The following is an 18836-nucleotide window of genomic DNA, read 5'->3' as shown; positions in this document are numbered from 1 at the left end:
AAATATTTCGAGACATAAAAAATGCCACATTTGCCATTTTTGTGACCTATACTACAAAGCATGATATAACATGTGGCAGCAACGGTATTTGATGATAAGTGCCCTAAACGAAGATGATATTTGAAGATGCAAAAGTTCTCATAACTTTGAAACGAAAAAAGTTTGACAATCGGTTTATGAAAACACATCATGTGCTCTAAACCAATCTTCTAGTTGTCCAATTGACCACCATTACCTTCGGGGGGTTAAGATGTTTAGCACGAAATTGACCTCCTTAGACTTGAACCACTCCAGAGCATCTCTTCGAGTAATGACACGGAGCTGACCAACAAAGCGTGGGGCAATCGTGAGACCTCAGCAGTGGGAGTAGACGCTTTTTGCGGCATTCTTTCAAATATTGACAGGTTGACCATTCAGGTTGTCACAAACGGTATGCACCACTTTCCACACGAGCAAATTGCCTGCCAAATCATGTTTTCTATGGCAAACTTAGACATCTTCTGCTAGACTCTGCTAGCGGGTATACCATACATACTCCCTACTCTAATAATCAACCGAGTCTGCCTGCCGATTCATAACCAAAACGCAAAAGGATGTGACCATCAACATGTCAGACAAACTTAAGTGACTAACTGACACGAAAGTTGACCTTACCAAGCCGTAACGCGGGTGGTGTCGTGAAAACTGTCAAATAGGAGAATGTTAAATGCTAATAGGTCAAAATGACGAATTTCTTCGATTTTTTTTGAAAATTGTGTGAAATGAAAGCAAAAAATCTGTTAAAACTAAATAGTTTTGGTCATACTAGTAAAGTTTTTAACTGGGCGCAGTACAACGTTAATAGTGCACGGTATAATTACGCAATGAAAGCAGCTTGGGGAAAAAATGTCTTTAACGTTTTTAATCAATTTATCGATTTTTTATATGACAGTGGAGTTGACATATGATCGTATTTTTTAAATTGTTCCAGTTTCCATAACAGTTTCATGATGCAAAAAGAAACCCTTGAATGACGACTTCAAATTTGGGAATTTTGCCTGTAAAATTAACGCCAAAAAATCATCTTTTCAGACGAAGCTCATTCTATATTTGAATTTTTTTTTCCCGCAAGCCACACCCATATGCAATTCGTTGCAAAAAAGGCGTATACGATTAGGATCAGAACATGAGTATCCCAAACGTGCTGTGCAAATCGTATATTAGACGCCTTATTAGCCATGAGTAGAATATGGGCATGACTTACTCAATAGCATCATTTAATTTACTAGGCGCAAAGTGTAACAAACTTTTGAAATTGTTTGAAAATGTGTCAAAAATCTGTTGGCTAAAATGAAGATATCCAACCGATTAGGATGCAATGGACACCTGGATATTTCATGGTTCCAGTTATGGCTGAACTAGAGCGTAGATTTAGCCAGTTTTTTTGGAAATTGTTGTCCGCGACAATTTTAAAATTATATTTTTGTCGCGCATCAAAAAAATTCAAATATTTCATCAAGAAATGTCAAAATATCAATAAAGTTTTCTTTGAACTATTCCATTTTTCTCTATTTTTTTATTCTCTGTTCCCTATTTTCTATTCTCTATTGTCAACTCTCTACTCTCTATTCTCTAATCTTTTTTTTTCTATTCTCTATTCTCTATTCCCTAGCACATCATGAGGTACGCAGAATGCCTTGCTGGCGAGGAAATCGAAGTTCGGATGGTTCCCTACTCCATCATTCCTCACTCATCGTCAAGGCACTCCTTATCCTCACACAACGATAAGTAACTATGAGACCAGATTACCATGTGTTAACGTCAGTCCCTTGGTGTATTTTAGGCTGACAAAATGGTGACAAAATCGGGACAAACTTTTTTTTCTTTCTTTTTAATACACTGAAACTGTTTAAATACTTTTTGCTTAATCCGACGGCGACATTTTCCTCAGCGCAAAATTTAAAAAAAAATGTTTTTTTTTTATTTTTGCATCTTTAGGATGAGAAAAGTATGCTATAGACAGGATTTACTCAAAGTTGTCTTGGTTCGTTTGCTACAGCCTATAAAACGTATTTTCATATGAAGCTGACAAAATCGAGGCCATCTTCGAAACGATATGATAAACACGGTATACTGGAATTATATTTGTGCTGTGATGCTTTATCACAGCCACATCATAAGTGTTGGATAAAACACGCACAATGACCAATTGGATGTTTAGTATTAAAATGCGAAAGAGGAGAAAAATTAGGCTAGGAACCGAATGCTTGCAGCGGCTATATACGTTAGGACACGGAACCTTATGATGAACTGATATCAACCTTGAAAAGGACTTCATATGCGTAGCAAACGTGGGTGTGACAGAAACGTACACGCGAAAGCAGAAGGAAACATTTCCCGGAACGATGCGTGAAAGTTCTAGAAAACCGTTAGAGTCCCACGGGTAAACTAGTAAATGGGGAGTAACACAGATAGAATAATAAGTATTTAGGATGATAGATAAGGAGTGGATGCACCCATGCTAGACGACGTACAAAAGGTTATAAAAGTGCTGAAAAACGATAAAGGTGTTTGAAAGGACGGAATCCCCACCGAACTTCTGAAAGCCGGGAGTGACAGCAGGTACGTAGCAATCCACTGCGTAATCGGAATGATCTGGGTGGAAGAAGAGATGCCATCGGTTTGGCCTCTTATGCCCTATCTATAAGAAGGGCCAATGTCGAGTTTTATAACTATTGAGGCATAACAAACCTATACACCGCTTTAAATGTGTTCTGCCGTGATTTGTATCCGTTGGCTGAATTCTTTGTGAACGAATACCAAAGCGGTTTTCGAGAAAGGCGATCCAGCAGATTAGATGTTTAACCTGTTATAAACACTTAATACATCTCAGGAATATAGCTTGGAGATTGTGGATTTTTGTGGATTTCAAGGCAGCGTACGATTCAGTTAATCGAAACGAACTGTAGTAGATTATGCTCCCCAATGACAATACTTATTAAGCTGCTTCGGATGACGCTGGGTGAGTCAAAATCTAGCGTCAAAAAGTCCGAGATATGTCCGACTCATTTCTGACGTTATATGGATTGGGGCAGGGTGATGTACTCTCTAATCTATGGTTTCACATACGAATATCTGGTATGCAAAAAATAGATCATAACAAGATCTCACATGTTTCTTGGCTTCGCATCAAAAGAGCAGTGAAACCCAGAAACTAGTAGAGAACGAGGCAGTCCGAACGGTATTGATTTCCACATGGAATGGGTTACGGTAGAACAGTAGTGAGACAAGATAAGGATGTCAATCACAAGGGTAAATAGGCGTGTACAGGGCTACGAAATGTAACATTCTACAGTCTGCTTAGTCAACTAAATTCCCGTAGCTCACGAACGCACGCAAAATCAGCTCCATACAAATCGCAGATACTCCTTGCTGCTTGAAGTATTGCCATAAAGCGCGTTCATTGCTTGTCTACACAATAGAGAACGGGGTAGATGTATGAATCATGATCTAACCGATAAAGCAGCCTACAGTGTGCTAGACATGTAGCGCGAATGCCGGAAGAGCGATCAACTAAAGTTATATTCAGTAAAGACGTGTGGAAGAGACCCTTGAGTAGCACAAGGAGACTGGCAACCCAACATCGAGCAACCAGACATTCTAAGATTAATTCGATAATGGTGATGATGATGATGTTGACTAAACGCAATCGATTATGTTGCAAAGTTATGTAAATTTATTCTTTTGTTTAACCAGATCGATCCTAGACCGCAGTCACAAAACCGAGAACTTTTTTGGGACAGAAAAAACAGAACACGAAAATCAGGCTTACGAGATCATTTGGAAGGTAACGACGGATGCTCCTCCTGGGGGAAGAGAGTGGTTTGCTCGCTGATGCTCATCCAGTTTACTTCAGATCACCAGTGAAGTGTAGGGGAGAGCTGAGTATGCGTAGCCAGCGGCATACGGATAGGCAGCGAAGGCGGCATACGGACTGGCGGCTGTGTAAGCTGCTGAGTAGGCTAGTGGAGCAGAATAGGCGGCGGCCACTGCTGGTGCCGCTACGAACGGTGCTGCCGAGTAGGCTAGCGGAGCGAACGGCTTCGCGGCTACACAGGCGATGGCCAGAACGGCGAAGAAGATCTGTGAATGTTATGAACAGGTTTAGGACCGATTCGCAGTTTTGGTCTGCCAGAACTTACCACTTTGGCAAACATGCTGAGATTTGAATATTTTTTTCGCTTTGGTTTCAGATGACAAACTGTGTCTTTTGCAACGATTGGCACACAGTTTTATAGCTCCTTAAACCACCCCCGGTTGGAGTTTGGTTATAGAATCGATGAAAAAATCCTTGACCTTGCCGACGACGACGACATCGATCCGATCGGGCCAGTCCACTAGTGGCAGATGGCCACACGACCGATCCAATTACCACCCCTTCCTAATTGAACCGGTCAGCGAATGGTCAATGAATGGGTGACAATCGGAATAGCAATTCGGTACAATACTGGCCGCCGCCGGACCGAATGAGAAGGCGCACATTGCAATTCGATTAGATGCGCACTTGAAACGAAACAGGGCACGAAACGAAATTTGGCTCGAAATTAGCATTTATCGACGTTGTTGGTTTGCCCGGTCGGTCCAGTGCACCGGGTGACTGGGTAGAGCATCGAACGGGACAGCACGTGACCGCCGGCGCTGATAATAGAGCAAGTTGTCACGCGTTTTGTTGCTACGAATTGAATCGGGCGGCTGGTTCATTGGCATTGGCGAGAATTGACCCCACCTGGGGAGGGAATCGTTGGCGCAAAATAGTCCGGAATAATTTAGTTCGGAACAATGGAACATGATTTGTAATTGAATTTGCCCAGGTGGGTACGTTTCACATACGATTTCATTAGTTTGATGAGGTGTGATGTAGTTTCGAATTGCATCAGCATTCTGGTAAAGTTTGGTCCGGAAGTGCTGCTGAATTTTAAATAGCTCTTCTGCTGTTATATTATACGACGTTCTGTCCCTAGTATTGCATTATATTTAGTATAAATAATGGACAAAATTTGTCGAATACTTCCGAGTGGGTAATTTATTAAAAAATAGGATATCTTTTTAAATTTTTAGGCCGATATGGCACTAGCTTTATTCCGAAGAAGTGAATTAAAGTCCTAATAACTTAGTCCACGCAATTATATGTTTCCGTCGACAGTGCTGAGTTTTTTACAGGATTTAACAATAACTAAGGAGAGCGAGGAATGTTTGAATTAATTCGAATTAAGTTTTTTAACTTTACACAGAAGCTATGGCTAGGTCTTCGTTCACTTTTAATGATGAGATTCTCAGCTGGAATCCTGTTATAAAACCATAATGTCCTGAAGCCAGACAAAACCAAGTTCTATCTGTTAAAGAAGCGACTGAAGATATCACGCATGTTTCCCGAATACCAGGAGAGAAGTTAAATTGATTGTCGACAAAAAACGGGAAAATTAATTTTCGACCACAATTCGTATTGGCCGATACTGTTTTCTAGTATTCCAAATTAGTGATGTAATTTACTCTGTAGAATTCAGTTTATCTTGCCTTTCAACTATCCTAGGTTCGCAAAGAGTGAACGCTATCTGTATTCATAGATACTAAGGATGCCTTTGAATCGGTGTCAATTGATGTTCTCAGAGACATTTGAAAATAACGGACGTTCGTCGTTCACCTATCGATAAAGACTATTTGTACTTTTTTATCAGAAAAAAAAATCATTTTTTCAAACATTGTGGTATATTTCGAACTACTAAGCCGTGTGGTGTCCGGCGGGCTGAAATCTTTTTGCACTATTTCAACCAAGAATAGAACCTCTGGGAACTGCTCCCATGTCGTAAGAGGCGACTAACAACATGCTAGGAGTTCCTAGGCCGAGGTTTTGTTCCGTACCGAAGACTTAATCTGGGCGGACCTTAAGGTTTTCCATATTACCCTCTTTCCAGTCTGTATTTAGTGAATCACTGACATATACCTTTTCTGATTCGCCTTTCTTGATTGTGTACCAACGTTTTAAGTTTCTTCTGGCGGTTGTATATTAGCCGTAAATGACGAAATCTAATTCTACACTAAGTAACAGAATATATTAATATACCGGCACTTCCACGCCAAGGTTTAACTTCCAAAGCTTTGGCTTAAAAACCGTTTTTAAAAAATGGAAACTTTCATGCAGGAAATTTATTGAATTGGCCTAAGATGGAGCTGTCGAATTTCACAAAAAGCTTTTTATGTTGCAAGTGATCTGTAGTTGTGTTAAATTAGGTATTTTTCTATTATATTTGGAACCGTCTACCGACAAATCTACATTTACGAATACCTCCAAAAGTGACTTCTTGAGGTCTCATGAAGGCCTGACACTAGCTTTATGATACTTTTGCTTTTCTAAACAGTAATAAAAATCTCAACATTCAAGAACTTCACTTTGTCAGAAAATGTAGGGCCATCGGAAGCTAAAACTTCGTAAAATCGCACTCCTGGTCCTTTTTTCAGTGCAGTACTCTACGTCACTCGTTCAAATTTGCACCGCTCTTATGGTAGTCGGTATTTGCTAGTATTACTGTTCTCCCATCCATTCTGGTAGTCAAACGGTGGGATAGCAAAATTCTTACAAGTTTCCTATCTCATGCCTCCACGCGATTCTAAGTCTATTGATGACATTTGGTCCTTAGACCGCAGAATGAGAGGGTGCGAACAGAATGAGAGGGTGCGAACAGATCTAGTCGAGAAAACATTGCCGTAAAAATGAATAGTTGATCGGAAATTAGCCCCAATACGACTAATCTGACTAGTATCTATGAACACGGCTCAATACGTATTGAAAATTCGCCGCGTCTGTTTTTATGAACCTAATTTAAAGCTCCGTTATTGCTAACAAGCCCGTGCATCAGATTAACAATCCTTTATATTTCCCTTCAGTGTTCGGTATTATCGCTCGTATACTTGTATTCCACAAACAATCCGATATGGAAAATAAGAAATACTTTCCTTGATTTATAACATCTCGCGCTATTTTTGCCAGTATAATATGCTGTCACTTGGTAGTTTTCAAGCCAATAAATATATCGTAGAGAAGAAGTAGCGAGCTCTGTCCAAATACTGTTGCAATAAATAGTGATCCGGCCCATTACGCAGATAAGATTAGCTTTTCCAGGCAATACTCCCACGATCGGCTGTGTGGAGTTCAAATTGTTTTTGTTTAGGGAACATAGTATACTCTCGGTAGCCGGCTGCCCAGAGTTTAAAAATAACCAAAAACTAAACAAGATCATCTCTTTTTCGAGTGATCGTGCACTCGAAGACTAACTAAACAACTACCTAATAAAATATGCTTTACAGGTCGCATCGTTTGCTTGGAGCGAATCCTAGACCTGATACCCTTCCAAACCACCAACTCCGCGACACCTATGGAAGAGTCTGATGAATCGTCGTCCTTCCGTTAAGTAGGTGGAGCATCAACACTTCCTGTCTACCTTATCCTTTATCCTTCCCCGTGAACGATGGAGGTGGGGGCGGCCGGCAATGATGGCTATCATGCTGTTGAGGTTTTAATATGGGTCGGATTGGTATGAATTCCTACTTACCACTTCCTAAGCAACTCTTATTAGATAATCAGCAGTCAAACATGATGAAGTCAGTGTGCAATCCGCCAAAATCATCGTCACAACGCAACGCAACGCAACGCAACGCATTGTGGTATATTTCGAACTACTTATAAAGATGTCTCACAAGGCTCATGTTTGAGCCCTTTTCTTTTCAGATTTTATAAGAATACCATTGAAAAATTACTTGTCACTTCATGCACGGTAACACAACATTTATAGTAAGAACAATACTGTTCGATAAAAAAACCAACTTGAGCAATCTGAGACCGCATATTATTTTTCGGAAAGTAGAAAGACAATGTTGCGTAAAAGCGTTTTTCTGTAGAACGTCAGGTTTGGCTTTTATGAGCATTTCTAGTATGACCAATTATAAAACCAATTACCGCCGAGTGAAATTAATTATATTTTTTGTCGTGATTAACATACCTTTCAATATAGGGGCTCTTTTTATAAAAAAAAATTGTGTAAGATTTTTCTTTCAAAATTCCCATTGGAAAAAAACGATATTTTTTCCACAATCGATCTTTTTACCTCTAAAAATCGATTTTTTGCATCGTTTTTACCCGGCTCGATGTTTGACAACATCGATGTTTTCGCATTAAAAAGATCGATGTAGCAAAATCGATCTTATTTTTCAGAAAAGCCCATCACTAGATTTGAAAAATCATTCAAAAACTACTTTAAAAGGTAGAAAAAAACTACTTGAAAAGGTAGAAATTGCCAGCTCATCTCGGTCAGCGCCGTCAATATGGTGTACCAACCGAACACGTGAATGATAAAGTTTTAGATATAGATCCGCTACTGATTTGTTTCCATTATCATTCGTATTGAGCTGTTTGGAGCGAACGGAGCATCTTCTCAAATAGCTGTACAACACCGAGAAGGAAATATTTGTGAGACTTGCACGGCCGGTGTGTTTGTGTCGTTACGTGCTACTAGCAGAGGCATTTATTTTTATTTGGTTGGAATACACACAACGAGAAACCGAATTTTGAAACACCCGACCGAAACTCACTGATTTGGTTGCCACTAATGTCATGCACCGAGCCGCAAATTTTGAACAGAAAGATTTGTGATTTTGGATGGTCAACCTTGTCAGAAGCCGGAGACTATATTTCAACATCGGGAGAGATGATGATTATTAGGATTTGGTCGGCTATGTGGACTGACTGTAATAATTAGTTTGTGCAGCTGTGTGCTAGTAACGGGGGCCAATTGGAATAAAAATCTGTTATCCGGAGAATATTTCAATTATTCTCCATCAGGGCAGGAAAAGTTCGAAAAATGAATTGATTGCTGTTCGAAGCTACACGAAGCACCTTCTCAAGCATACCACATGCAATCGATGAGTTTGACACAATCGCTGCGAACATTTAGGGGTAAAACTTATCTCTGCTCGGACGAAGCGAGCTTCGCATCTAGTTCGCTCTTTACAATGTTCGAAAAAGTTCACATTAACCTTAGAAGCACACATCGTCGAACACGAGGTAAGCTCGTGGCTCGTGGTTTTTGCGTTTTTGGAACATTTCCACAGAGTTTCGAAGCGATATTCGGTGAACACATATAAAGCGAATACCTCGTTTATTTGAGAATCGCGAACATCGAAGTTTTATATCGCTTCAAGCATCAGCATCATGAGGCCACCGCGAACATGTTCGCTACGTGACTATCTGTCTTAAAAGCATAAACTGTAAATCTTATTCTGAGTATAAATAAAATGGATTATTTTAAGATTATAATTTAGGATTTAGGGATTAGGAGCGTCGCATACCTTACCAATTTATGAGCCACGAGTTTGAATGAGCGTATTGGTAGTGAAATTCAAATTCTTTTTTTCGGAATACAATTATGTTTACTAGCTACTTTGATTGCAAACTCGTCTTTTCTTCTTCAATCGGAGTATATTTTCCCTGCCAAGGAGTTTAGGTGAAGATGTATAAAGTATGTTTAAGGGGGTAAGGGTTTCAGCGTGAAATTTATTTTTTTTGTGAAATGACTCTTTTGGATGAAATGATACAATATAATGTACAAAAGTTTTGATCAATTCTCTTCGCCCAAATTTTAATAAAATTAAATTTTCTTAATAATCTACCTATCTAAAACAAATTCTTCCTAAAAAGAACAATTTTCGGATGGAATCTCACAGCTGACGTCTGAGTTCAGTTAGACGGCGAACTTCAGTTATTTGCATCCACTGAGGGGTAGTTAGGCGTAGTCCATTGGCCTTTGTTTTCAACTTGTTGCGATTTCTAACGTTCTTGCGCAACATTCCTAAATCGGCTAGTCATATTCACTCAATAATATGCGATGATTTGTGTGTTAAACGTTATTTTTAATTTTACCAAATGAATTTATTAACCTAGTACCTACATACTTGAATCCATTATTATTGTCATTAGTTGAATTATAATGTTGCATTCCAGGCACCTGTACCAAACCAAGAGGAAAGCTTCCAAATGATTTTTATAATATTGTTTTATAAGTTTATTGGTTGATTACCTAATCACAAGAGACAAAATATTTATTTTCAAACATTTTCGACAGAATCTGTTCACTTAATAAATGAAGTGTTAAACTTATTACATGTTCCACTTTTATGAAATTTATTTCCTGACTCCTGTACATGTGTTTTGTTATAAATAATGAAAAGGATATTCCAAATTGTTTGTATTGTATTTGTTAACTAATTACTGATGGAGAAACGCAAAAAACTTACAATGTTCTAGTGATTTTTTTTTTGTTGGAAATCCAAAAACAATTCTGAAAAGGACAAAATTTGGTTTATCTTCTTTATGATGTAATCTTTCCTTATTTGACTTTTACTAATAAAAAATAAATGAAAGAAATACTTAGGGCCCCCTGTATTTTTTTTGACTCAGTTATAGCCGAAATGCTTTATGTAAGGGAAATCTCGGAAAATGAGAAGCGAAATAAATAACTCCAAGTAGAATGAAAGTCGTTCTAAACTCGAACTTTTTCGAATACTGTCTTTCCATTATTATTCGCTTTTTGCCGCATTCCATATTTTGATATATTATATTGAAGACCCATATTTTAGATCAATACAATAGTAATTCTTCAAAAGGGCTAATGAGACTTTTGTAAACAAACTTATTTCGCTCATTTTTCCGCTACAGAGTTGAATTTTATGAAAAATACACATGAATCAACATCTTTGCCCTTGGTAGAATCGATTTCAAATGTTTTCTGTGTTGAAATGATAACAAATTAATGGCGACTTCGCTTGAACCTGAAACTGAGTCAGGTTCTAACCCCAACCGCTGTCAGTTCATACATTTTGACAGCAGTTGGGGTTAGAAACTGACTCAGTTTCGCCTCAAACAAAAACCACATAAGAGAAATCAGCAAAACAAAAGTTTGTTCACAAATCTTATTAGCCCTATTCAAATGTTGATATGGAATAATAAAATCAATCAAGATCAATTTCGATTTTTTTTTTAATTTTGCGGTGGTGTAATCCCTTAAGTGGTTGATTTAACGGCTTCTTTCAAAATTTATCGAACCTACTCCCATTCGTTCATTCGTTAGAGTAGTTTATGTTAAAGAGAGTGTACTAAATTAATGGGAACACTTAAATTTAGGAAGTTATGACCCTCGCTCCACAATGCAGTTTACGACAGAATTGCTCAACTGAAAATTATTAAATGAAATGAATGAAAACAAACATTAGACTATAGCATTTTGTACGCATGCACTTCAGAGGTCCAAGAGTTACAATTTCTGTTCTAGTTCTCGGATCGCCAACACATTTTTTTCGATTTTTTGGCCCAGTTCTCAAGGGAAATCCAGTTTTTAACTTTTTGCATACATATTGCATTGAATAAAGAACTTAGATAATGTATTCATAAAGTATTAGTAATAATTCAATTGTCCGTTCATTTTAAAAGGCTATTTTCTATAACTTTACAACTGATTGAATTTCACTTTCAAAATTTCTCGAAATATCATGTTCTAAAAGTTCTCAACCGATATAATATTCGAAAACAGTTATAAAAACCTGTTTTAATCCACCTAGCGGTGCAATTGTGCCTTTCTCATTTCTCTAAACTATGGCACGGAGGCTTTTTATGTTCAACATAATTGTGGAAATGTCCATTACATTCTTAGTACACTTTGCACTTATACACAATGGCATGCCAGCCACGAACTTGAGTTGACGGTGAAACACTTGAAATAAAAAAATATAATACTCCATTAGCCTAATCAGCATTAGATCAATGTTATCTGCTTGCTAACTCATTTTGTCATGCGGGGATGGGTATGTGAGGAGGGCGAAAGTCCCATGAACGAACGACTCCCGAGCTTAAATTGGTATGCTTTGTGATATAGTGGTGGTTTAAAGATGATGGGGTTGAAAGGGAGGGGTATGAGGGCTGGATGGGGAGGTGGTCTGAGGGGTGATTTAAGGAGATTTTTAAAGGAGGGAAGTGAACAGTAGAGGGGGGGGGGGGTGTAACCCCTCTCCGTAAACAATCAACTACGCCCCTGTTAAAATCCAGAAACCTTATGAGAGTCGAAAAAAAATTTGGCCAGGATTAGGTTGACGTTTTTCAGAGTGATTGCATAACCTTTCTATATGAGAAAGGCAAAAATGTGCCATACATACACACACACATACACACACATACACACACATGCACACACACACATACATACATACACACACACATACAGACTTTTTCCGATCTCGACGAACTGAGTCGAATGGGATATGACACTCGGCCCTCCGGGCCGGGATTGGGTTAACGTTTTTCAGAGTGATTGCATAACCTTTCTATATGAGAAAGGCAAAAATGTCTCATCACACTGGTAGATGGATTCAATGCGTTTTTTTTAAATAAGTGCACGAAAAAACATGCGCCCTTCTAAAACATACTTCTGAATCAAAATGGTTTTACTGTTAGTCGAAAACAAGATTTACAAAACGACCAGAACTGCCAAATATGAATCGGGAATGGTCGAGTTTATTGACATTCCCTATTTATTTCTAGGATTAATCATACACATCATGACGTTATTTATTTAACTGATAATCGATTTTTTCCTTTGAATGGATATCGATATCTTTATCCTCAAGAAACTGACATAACTGGTAGGTGACTATAGGAACATGACTAAGATAAGCGAGCCACTCAATACGTTGTGTACATTGCATTTAACTTCATTTTCTAGCCCTAATTTATTTCATTTGAAAATTTATCCCCGCCCTGTAGCGAAATCTTGATTTTATCCCTACTGGTAATATATCAGTAGGGTATCTTAAATAAACTTGTTACGTCACTTTTCAGTTAACCCCAGCATTCATAAGCTACACATTGTCACAATTATTTTTCACCTATTCCATTCTTAATACAAGGCCTCTGTCTAGAATATACTTTTTTTGCATAGCTAGTAGGTAGGTATTTGAATAAAGAAAACTAATATCGTCCGGCGAACATGTTAACGATGGCCCTCGCGATGCTAAATTGATATAATCTTTCGATGTTCGTGATTCTGAAATACTTCGAGGTAATCTTATTTTCTGTGTTCGCGAATATCGTTTCGAAGCTCCATGTAAATGTTTCAAAAATATCGATCACACGAACCAAGAGCTTAGCTCGTGTTCGTCGAAAACTACGCAAAAGCTTTTACATATCTTTCCGAACATCAATGAAATGAACAAGAAGCTTCATTTGTCCTCGCCGAAGAGCATGCAAAAGTATCGCCCAAATGTCCGCAATTACGATGGTAAGCGATTGTGATGCGAAGCTTGTGTATACGAACCAATAACGCAAAGCTTCGTGCTTTGAAAGTATTCGAACATAGGTTCGGTTCGAATATTTCCTGCCCTGTTCTCCATTAACAAGAACGTAACCACTTTTTTCGTTGAGAGCACAAAACTTATAACAAAACTAGGGGCAAATTCCATAAATAATTTAATCGTAAATCGATGATAAAAGAGGTTGCTGCGTTTGAAACGTCCACATTTGACATGAGCTGGTTAACCCTTAAAGGCGCAAATCATTTTTTTTAATTTTAAAAAATAATAATAAATGTAGGTGTGATCGCTTGATAGCTTGTGTCTTATCCATAACCATTTATTTATCTTTCTTTTTTAGATGAATAGTGAAAGTATAGGCCTAGGTGGATAGGACCGAAGGTAGGGGCTTTCGGACGTGATCGATTTATGAATACGCGGGAGTGTGGGTATACTCGAACTTGATGCTGCGTTCATAAATGCGTTAGTACTAACATCGTTTGATCACTGAAACGGAGGGGGTGCGCAGATAATCGCGATTACATGTTCGCATGCGTGACCATATTTGTATTGTAGCGAAAGACACAAGCGTTTATATGTTAACGTGTTTGACCGCATGAGCGTTGGTTTTGTTTTTCGCGTATACTAGCGGTTGGATATATGTTCATATAACAGTGTAGCCTTTTGCATATTCGCGGCGGATTTTAGATGCTCTCATAAGCCGTCTTTCTGATGATCAATTTTTAGTGTACGGTTCAGATGAAGGAAAAAAGTGAGCTCTCCCATCTCACTGGAGTCTCTAATCATGGCGCTGTGAAACTTATTAGTTAGCGCAGCGGTTGTCAACCTTTTTCGTATCACGCACCACTTCCAAATCACACTGGGTTGTTGCGGACCTCCACGGCTTAGCATCAATTTTAATATTTATTTTTGTTACATTTGACACGACTCAATGCTTTAGCATAACTGAGCCATGAAGCATATTTTTATATTATGTAAAAATAAAAGAATAACACAAAGTTACTGCGGACAGTAGGATTTTGGGGATGCAGTTTGCTGCTGTGTGTTGAGAATTTTTTTCTTGACGGTGATGCAGTTGCTGTGTTGTCCACAACATCTTGGCATCTCTCGCGCGTTATCATTCACGCCCATATCTTGATCGGTACAACTTTCATGATGTTCGTAGTCGGGAGTACTTATTTCTATCTTGCTCTTACGGGTCACTGCTGTAAATATCTTTGTCGGCATTTATTGCGCTGGTTGTTGGTTTGGAGGTACTGGACCAATCGTTATTCTTTCATTGTTGGGATAGGAAGTTAGTTACGAAATACAAAGCGCAGTTATCCGTTAACCACTTGATTGTGTTTTATAAATAGTTGAAAACTGTTTCGACGTTCGTTTTAGTAGGTTGATATTTCTTAGCGATTTTGGAGCATTGTTTCCCGTAATGTGCCGTCTGGTTACAAATCTGGCACGTAAGAATCTGACCGGGGTAGGTGCGCACGGTTATTTGGCAAAAGTGTGAGTACCATGGAAAATTTTTCCTCAAGCAACTTTTGTAGCGCATTCCACTTCACCGTATTTCGTCACAAATCTTTCAATGTGCTCTGGTCTAATTCCCGGCGCTAGGTCGTGTAGGCACACTTCAATTTTATCGTAATCTATATTTTAAGGATTTTTGTTTCAACGTTGTCATGGCGTGTTGCATGTTGTTCTTCACAATGAAGCTTTCTGCTCTATTAAACTTCGTACACAGTTTCTCACGTGGTGTAACTGTATGTATGTTACTTCCTTGAGATTAAGTTCACTTTTAATAATTGCACTTTCTGTTGCGAAAAATCTATAAATTTCAACATCCAACTGGAAAAGAGATTCATCTTTGCGAACCCCCCAGGAACCTTTTCACGACCCCTAAGGGTCCGCGGACGCCAGGTTGAGAAGCACTGAGCTAAAGTATATAAGTTCCTAATCTTAGAGTGGGAGCTCCCGTACGAGTACGATTCGTGTTTTTATTATCGCGAAAAACTCTAGCGTTTATATGTTGCTGTGTCGTTTTTCTCATCGCGTGGATGTTTTATGTCGCGTATGATAGCGCGTTTATAATATCGCGTAGGCAAGTGAAAGAGACAAATCGAGAGTAAAAAATGAGAAATGGCCAATGAGTCCCCAATGGTTCCTTCGATTCACGACTATCAAGATTTATTGCAATGGACATTCTAAAGCAACTTTTTATTAGAGATCACCACAAAATTGTCAACAGAATATGAAATGTATTTTTTTTGGTGGCCGCATTAAATGGATGATTAAACTAGTAGTAATTGATGATAGTTGATGTAGCAGGTTTATTCAAAATGAGTCTTGTAATATTGCGTACTGAAGCTCCGGCTTCACTTAAGAGTCGTTAGGGCAGAATTGAATATTCTAACATTTAGATATATTTGTCACTCTAAATTTTTTTATTCTACAACGGAGTCCCCCTTTATATCCTTACTTACTAAAATAATGATATTGACATCATCTACCGTTTATATCAAAGACTACCATGAAATGTTATATAAACCGCAACAGGTTCGGCAATTCCAGAAGCTTGTCAGTGATTATTCTCACATTCTACCAACAACGTTTATAATTTGTTGCACAATATTAAATTTACACATTTATAATCTACATTTAAACAGCAACAAATTCATGAATAATTTTGTTTTTGCCATTAAAAATGTCTTACTCCACTATCTGGGGATAAGTGTCATTCTAAACTCTAAAATAACGAACTAGGTATGTTTTGCACGCTTACTATTCCCCTATTACTAGATGGATTTTTTATCATTTATCCACCAGCCGTTTCAGATACGCTTACCTTGAATATTGGTGATAATTTAATATCTGTGCGATACTAGTAGTCTATTGTAAATCGGTAAAACTGAAAAAAGGGAAAATTTCCATCAACGAGACGGCCATTTCAGGCAGAGCCGTTAATAGGAAGCGCCTAAGTGACGCACTCAAATACGGCGAGGTTATAGATAGAGGTGCCGCGTGCGTTTGAATCATTCGATGCTCGCATGCCAAACGAGCAGCATCATGGCAATAGCGTTCGGATGCTACAATAAGCGTTAGACACTATGGATTTTTCGGGAGCGGTGGCATTGACTCGCACATAGTTAAAGCGTGCATTAATTTTTCGGGTGCCAGCACGGTGTACACATGAAGATTTGCAAAGTGGGTGGGTAGGGTGATTTTGAATTGAGTTCAATACGACGGGATACGATATGCTTGTATTTGCTGTAAGTTGACGATGTTTTCGGCGGTTTGTAGGTGAGTCAAAATTTCTCAAGTGGACCCAAATTAGGTGATATCGCAAATTCGATGAAAGATCCAATTTTTTGATACTATTTGGTATTGCAAAACTAAATCCAGATGGGGTCTGCGAAAAAAAAAATATCACTAAGGCGTCTGACAACAACCTTCTGTAGTTATTTCTAAAACACGGGCGGACTTTACTGGATTTGCGTCTACAGAAAGACAGGGGGTTAGTTGGAAATTTTTCTGGAGGAAAAGACTGAGCCATGTTAGAGCAGTTTTGCTTCTGATTAGTTTTCAAAAGTTGCGAGATAATCTGCAGCGATTCTTGGTAGTCAATTTTTTAGGGCATGCTCAGCAACGTAGTATTTTGTATACATGGAATGGAAACAATCACTTTCCCAGCAGAACTTTTCAATTCATTATTTTAGCAGTTTAGTTTCGAACTGTATAACTGGTATGCGCTGACGTTCTGTTTGTTGCTTCATTTGAAATACGTTTGGAACTGTTTTGAATATATAAAGAGTATTCAGCACATACACTCAGGTTCGACAGATTGAGGAAAATAAATTCGAGTCCAGTAATGACCTAAGGAAACGTTCGGGAGTGGTTTAGTTCTAGATTCATAGTTTTGATAGTGCGCGAATAATCGCGATTGCATTTGCCTGTGCATGCCTGACCAGATTTGTATCATCGCAAAAAGAACAAGCGTTTATATGTTAACATGATTGATCGCATAGGCGTTTTTCATGTCGCGTATACTAGTGTGTATAACTTTGCGTGAATTCGTTCATTTTAGCGTGTAGCCGTTTGCATATTTGGATGGGGTGTCAACTTTTGAATGTTCGTACGGGCCGTCATTCTGATGCTTAATTTCAAGTGTATGAAGGTGGAAGAAGGAGAGATCCCCTATCTTATTGGTGTCTCCAGTTAGGGACCATCCATATACCACATGGAAAATTTAGGGGTGGATAAGGGTCACGAGAAAATCCGCGCTTGTCCATGGGGAGGGAGGTAGGAAGTATGGGAAATGTCTAGATGGATTTTTAATTTTTTTTTTAATCTATGAGTGTGCCAACATGTGTAAAAATTGAAAACATCGATGGCAACTATCATCAAAACAAAAATCCAAGGAAATTGCACAAAAAATCCAAGAAAAAAAATTCTATCTCAATCACTTCATTCAAGCTTCTCTATCTCGGTCAAATCCCACTAATTTTGGATTTGAGAGCTTGTGGTTAAAATTACAAACCAATTCAAGAATCCATTGGTTACTTCAATTTTGTGAATTTTTTAAACGTAAATGTAAAAGATTATATTGTCGTTCAGAAATGAGATGCAAATTTCGCAGAAGACTAAAGAAGTGACATTCTGTGGTTGATTTTTTTAACGATTTACATTTAGCCCTCCTGCATCACAGCACACAACGAATTTTTTTCGAAAAACCCATTTTTATTATTTCTCTCGAAAAAAACGTTCACGTGGACATTGTAGGGAAGGGGTAGGAGTACAGGAATTATCCACGATTGTCCACGAAGGAGACGGAGGGAGTCAAAAGCGAAGATTTTTTTGTTCTCGTGATATATGAACGGTCCCTTATGACGTTCTGAGCATTGACTGCGCGAAAATGGGTGTATATTGGCGCTTGAGACCGCGGTTTTAAATTCGTAAGTTGACTTAATCACTGGGACGTTTATACGATTGCGAGCTCGTGAGCATGGATGAGCCCACTAGCGAGCGAGTTTGTATTATCGCGAAATGCTCGAGTGTTTATATGTTATTGTGCAAATTATTTTAATCGTGGGGGCTATTTATGTCGCGTAGGCTGGCGCCTTAGTAATATGGCGTATGCAAGTGAAGGTGAAAAATCGAAATTAGAACAAGTAACATGTCCAATAAGGCAGCTCAGACTCCTCGACTCACCACTATCACGATTATGGTAAGAATTTGGAAGCCTATTTTTCTAGCTGACGTATTAAATGGAGGTTTACGATTAAACTAATTGTTGTTAGTTGATACATTAGACTCAATGTCTAACTAGCGCCAATTTAATGCTGGTTTGGACTCATCTAACTAGCATTAAGTTGGTGTTAGTTACTGACGAGTAGAATCCGAAACACTAAAAAACATACTTTGTTAGATCTTGTGTCCCCATGCACAAAAATTTGGTCTTA

At 38.5% G+C, this 18836-nt stretch overlaps 2 protein-coding genes across 6 annotated transcripts in view; both read right to left on the bottom strand.

Annotated features, from left to right (window-relative positions):
- Positions 1 to 18836, bottom strand: part of LOC131685028 (furin-like protease 1) — a 755254-nt gene that overhangs the window by 621948 nt on the left and 114470 nt on the right. The gene's annotated exons all lie outside the window — the stretch shown is intronic.
- Positions 3706 to 4280, bottom strand: LOC131685030 (pupal cuticle protein C1B-like). The gene is made up of 2 exons (XM_058968382.1): positions 4182 to 4280; positions 3706 to 4122 (listed from the first exon to the last, which is right to left on the bottom strand). The coding sequence occupies exons 1-2, from the start codon at positions 4194 to 4196 to the stop codon at positions 3892 to 3894; spliced, it is 246 nt and encodes an 81-aa protein (XP_058824365.1). The 5' UTR covers positions 4197 to 4280; the 3' UTR covers positions 3706 to 3891.

The sequence above is a fragment of the Topomyia yanbarensis genome, chromosome 2 (assembly GCF_030247195.1).
Source record: "Topomyia yanbarensis strain Yona2022 chromosome 2, ASM3024719v1, whole genome shotgun sequence".
NCBI classification, from domain to species: domain Eukaryota; kingdom Metazoa; phylum Arthropoda; class Insecta; order Diptera; family Culicidae; genus Topomyia; species Topomyia yanbarensis.
This window is presented reverse-complemented; position numbering and strand designations above follow the sequence as displayed.